Below are 6000 nucleotides of genomic sequence, written 5' to 3' on the forward strand. Positions count from 1 at the left end.
ATATACTGCATCATATACACAAATATTATACTATAGACTGCACCATACACACAGGTATTATACTATATACTGCACCATACACAGGTATTACACTATATACTGCATCATATACACAGGTATTATGCTATATACTGCACCATATACACAGGTATTATACTATATACTGCACCATACACACAGGTATTATCTATATATATAATTGTCTAAGGGTTTTTCTGTCTGTCCTGGAAATCCCACGTCTCTGATTGGTCGAGGCCGCCTGGGCCTCGACCAATCAGCGACGGGCAGAGTATCGACGTAGATGTCATAACGGTTGCCATGGCGACGATGATGTCATAAAGGTTGCCTCGACCAATCAGCGACGGGCACAGTCTGCCGCGAATTCTGGAATAATCATTGTCCATATACTACGGGGACATGCATATTCTAGAATACCCGATGCGTTAGAATCGGGCCACAATCTAGTACTATATACTTCACTACATACACAGGTATTATACTATATACTGCACCATACACAGGTATTATACTATATCCTGCACTATACACACAGGTATCATACTATATACTGCACCATATACACAGGTATTATACTATATAATGCACCATACACACAGGTATCATACTGCTGTATATACTGAACCGGTATTATACTATATACTACACCATACACACAGGTATTATACTATATACTGCACCATACACAGGTATTATACTATATACTGCACCATACACAGGTAATATACTATATACTGCACCATACACACAGGTATTATACTATATACTGCACCATACACACAGGTATTATACTATATACTGCACCATATACACAGGTATTATACTCTATACTGCGCCATACACACAGGTATTATACTATATACTGTGCCATACACACAGTTATACTATATACTGCACCATACACACAGGTATTATACTATATACTGCATCATATACACAAGTAATATACTATATACTGCACCATACACACAGGTATTATACTATATACTGCACCATACACAGGTATTATACTCTATACTGCACCATACACACAGGTATTATACTATATACTGCACCATACACACAGGTATAATACTATATACTGCACCATACGCACAGGTATTATACTATATACTGCATCATATGCACAGGTATAATACTATATACTGCACCATACACAGGTATTATACTATATACTGCACCATACACAGGTATTATACTCTATACTGCACCATACACACAGGTATTATACTATATACTGCACCATACACACAGGTATAATACTATATACTGCACCATACGCACAGGTATTATACTATATACTGCACCATACACAGGTATTATACTATATACTGCACCATACACAGGTATTATACTATATACTGCACCATACACACAGGTATTATACTATACACTGCACCATACACACAGGTATAATATATACTGCACCATACACACAGGTTTTATACTATATACTGCATCATATACACAGGTATTATACTATATACTGCACCATACACAGGTATTATACTATATACTGCACCATACACACAGGTATTATACTATATACTGCACCATACACACACAGGTATTATACTATATACTGCACCATACACACAGGTATTATACTATATACTACACCATACACACAGGTATTATACTATATACTGCACCATACACACAGGTATTATACTATATACTGCACCATACACACAGGTATACTATATAATACACCATACACACAGGTATTATACTATATACTGCATCATATACACAGGTATTATACTATATACTGCATCATACACACAGGTATTATACTATATACTGCATCATATACACAGGTATTATACTATATACTGCACCATACACAGGTATTATACTATATACTGCACCATACACAGGTATTATACTATATTCTGCACCATACACAGGTATTATACTATATACTGCACCATACACACAGGTATTACACTATATACATCACCATACACACTGGTATTGTACTATATACTGCACCATACACAGGTATTATACTATATACTGCACCATACACAGGTATTATACTATATTATGCACCATACACAGGTATTATGCTATATACTGCACCATACACACAGGTATTATACTATATACTGCACCATACACACAGGTATTACACTATATACAGCACCATACACACTGGTATTGTACTATTTACTGCACCATACACAGGTATTATACTATATACTGCACCATACACAGGTATTATACTATATTCTGCACCATACACACATATATTATACTATATACTGCACCATACACACAGGTATTATAATATATACTGCTCCATACTCAGGTATTATACTTTATACTGCATCATACACAGGTTTTATACTATATACTGCACCATACACACAGGTATTATACTATACACTCACTGTGTACCCTACTGATGTGACGCCTATGTCTCATGTACGGTATCTACCTGTATCACATACACACCATAGTGTTCCCCCTATCTGTTTCTAGTGGTGGATTATCCTAGCTCACATGCCACATGTCACTACTCCCAGCCCCCATTCTGCCTCTCTGTAGGGACCATGCGCAGTACAAGAGGCAAATCCTTATGTAAAGCATTCACATCCCGGCAGGCACAGATGGGTCACCTTCTCGGTGAATACTGATCCATCCCCTGATGTCTGCAGCATTTATTTCTATTTTTTATTAATTCCCATAGGTCATATGCGATCTCCTCTCATATCTGCTGCATTAGTGGATGGAGAAGTCAAACCATTGCAGGAACATGACCTTGATCAATGACATCAGGAGCCAACAGGCCACAAGTCACGAATTTCCAAAAATTCAGTCCATGTAGGTAATAAATTCAAATGGCGCAGATATTACGGTCAGGATACAATACAGATGACCCTGCACTGCCCAGACATGTAGCAGCATACAGATTTTGAGGGGTTAAATGAATCGATTTCTCCTCGACCGTAATCCATCTTTTAGGTTTCTTCCATCTTTGAAGCCTGCAGGTCTTTTGCTCTGTTGTAAATCACAGGCTGCTGCCATCCCAAAGGTCATTATTTGCATTCCCAAGAGATCAACCACCACAGGCAACCCCTGATTGACTATTGATGGATTGATACAGTACAGCCCAGGCAATCACCCGCATGGGGGGATCACATCGATCATGGGATCATTATGAGGCCTTTTACATAACCTTGAAAAAAAACCAGCACAATTCTTCCCCCGGGATGATGCACAGATGGCATGAAATGGGCCGGTGAGGAGCGATGCCAGGGAGATTACCCTCCACCGCCGTGGATCCTATCCCACCCTCTGACCTTCAAGTGCCCTTCTTCCAGTCTACCAGATGACAACTTGGGGCTCCTCCATCTTTCCAAACCACGTGAGCCCCTCGGCAATTCTACATTCCAGACTTCCAACTTTAACCTTTTCATCGAACATAAAGAAAATTTTTCGATAAATCTCCCCCCACCTCTTCTCATGAGTCAGAAGATGTGATATTTCCAGCTCCCTATTCACCCACCACTCCTATGTCGGATACCATTGTGTCCTCCCGTCTAATTCTCCCACCAGCACCCCCATCTCTCCCGTCTTCTTCTCGCTCCGCTCCCTCCACTGTATTCTATCCTCTCTATGGCAGATGACCTCATCTAATTTCCCAAGGCTTTTTTTCCCTCCATCTCGTTGAATGCCGACAGACTTACAGACACCGCATTGCGCTGTGCACTCAATTATCCAGGGTGGTGATGCCCAGCGTTAACCCTTCAGCTGCTAAACATGACATCACTTGGGTGACTGCCTAAAAAGATCCGTATGAAGATCCGACATGTACTGTAGGCAGGGGTCATGCAACGGGGAGTCCACTACAAGAGGTGTATAGCATATCTAGGGTGCCTATGAGGATCCATTTAGGGCTTTGGAAAGGAAACTATTCAGTGCCATAGATGCCTCCAGATGAGATGTTCAAATCCATGGAGAGATCGTAAAGATCTTTCCAGACCCATGGATCAGTCAAAGAAGCAGTTCAGGACTATGATCTTTTTAGACCCATTGATCAGTCAAAGAAGCAGTTTAGGACCATGGACTGCCAAAGGAGATCTGACCAGAACCTTAGATTGCTCCAGGTGAATTGATCAGGACCTGGAAACCTCCAATAGATCGATCAGGACCACAGAAAGCCAGGTGATCTGATCAGGACCATGACCAGCACCTGGAGACGTGACTAAAACCATGGAAAACTATCGTAGATCTGGTCAAGGCCACAAACAGACAGGTGATCTGATCCGGAACATAGACAGCTCCAGGACATCTAGCCAGGACCATGGAAACCTATAGTAGATTTCATCAGGACCATAGACACTTCCAGGTGATCTGATCAGTACCATTGACACCTCCAGGTGATCTGACAAAGAGCATGGACAGCCAGGTGATCTGACCAGGACCATGGACAGTTCCAGGTAACCTGAGCAGGACCATGCAGAGCCAGGAGATCTGATCAGGACCATGGATGCCTTCATGTGATCTGATCAGGACTATGGACTCCTAAAGTGACTTGACCAGGACCATGGACACTTTCAGGTCAACTGACGAGGACCATGGAGAGCCAGAAGAATTGTTAACAATCATGGACAGCCCCAGGAGATCTGGAAAAGACCCTGAACAACTCCACAAAATCTGAATAGGACCATAGACAGTTCTCATAAAGCTGATTTGGACCATGGGCAATTCAAGTAGATCTGATCAGGACCATGGACATTTCCTGGATATCTGGCCCGGATCATGGACAGTTCCATGTGATCTGACCAGGACTATGGACTCTTAAAAGAGATCTGGTCAGGACACATCCAGGAGATTTGACAAGGACCATTGACAGTTACAGGTGCTATGACCAGAACAATGGAAAGCTCCAGGAGATCTGACCAGGACCAAGGACAGTTCCAGGTGATTTGATCAGAACCATGGACACCTCCAGGTGATCTGACCAAGACCATGGACACTTCCAGGAGATCGTATCAGGACCATGGACAGCCCCATGACATCGGATCAGGACCATGGACAGCCTCAGGAGATCTGATCAGGACCATGGACAGCTCTTTGTACAGACAGCTGAGCACAATGAAGCAATGCAATCTGGGATCTTCTCCCCAGCAGATCTACACGCAATCACAGACAGGATCGAGATCTATACTCACCCCCATGGCTTTGTCTCAGGCGGGGGTCTGATGTGGCCGGAAACCTCAGCAGGGGAAGGGGGCGCAGAGAGCTGAGCCCCAGAGAGGGAGGGAAGGAGACAGAGAAAAGAAAGAGGGGAAGAGAGGAGGAGAGGTGGCGGCGGCGGCGGAGGATGCGGCGCTCAGCTCTGTGCTCGGAGGCTGCGCTCACGTCCCTCCCTCTGCCGCTCTGCTCCCCCCTCTCACACAGTTGGTCCCTCATATGCTGCAGTCACATAGGCCACACCCCTAGGAGGCTCTCAGCCAATCCCAGCCCGGAATCCGTCCTCCACACTTGTCACCCTGATGCTCCCTCCCCTTTTATTGCAGCTGTTACATTCTTGAAGGTGAGTGCAAGTCTGAAAGTGTGAGTGTGCGTGTGCGTGTGTGAGTGTGCGTGTGTGAGTGTGCGTGGGGCACGAAAGGCTGCAAAGGCCACACTGTAGAACTGCAAGTATCCACAGATAACAGGGGTTTGTATGTAAAATCCTGATGGGAGACACTACTCATGGGAGACACTGCTGATGGGAGACACTGCTGATGGGAGACACTGTTGATGGGAGACATTACTGATGGGAGACACTGCTGATGGGAGACACTGCTGATAGGAGACACTGCTGATGGGAGACACTGCTGATGGGAGACACTGCTGATGGGAGACATTACTGATGGGAGACACTACTGATGGGAGACACTGCTGATGGGAGACACTGCTGATGGAAGACATTACTGATGGGAGACATTACTGATGGGAGACACTGCTGATGGGAGACACTGCTGA

General features: G+C 43.8%; 1 protein-coding gene across 2 annotated transcripts in view; it reads right to left on the reverse strand.

The window, feature by feature from the left end:
* The window catches only part of ATP1A3 (ATPase Na+/K+ transporting subunit alpha 3), a 100703-nt gene extending 95300 nt beyond the window's left edge, over positions 1 to 5403 (reverse strand). Inside the window, exon 1 of one of the 2 annotated variants that reach the window (XM_077259908.1) lies at positions 5202 to 5403. In XM_077259908.1, the coding sequence (XP_077116023.1) occupies positions 5202 to 5207 (6 nt within the window). In that variant the 5' untranslated portion in view covers positions 5208 to 5403. Of the gene's footprint in view, positions 1 to 3532; positions 3569 to 5201 lie in introns of those variants that run through there. The other variant, XM_077259907.1, reaches the window with a different exon arrangement.
* Positions 5404 to 6000: the final 597 nt, after the last annotated feature.

The sequence above is a fragment of the Ranitomeya variabilis genome, chromosome 4 (genome assembly GCF_051348905.1).
Source record: "Ranitomeya variabilis isolate aRanVar5 chromosome 4, aRanVar5.hap1, whole genome shotgun sequence".
NCBI classification, from domain to species: domain Eukaryota; kingdom Metazoa; phylum Chordata; class Amphibia; order Anura; family Dendrobatidae; genus Ranitomeya; species Ranitomeya variabilis.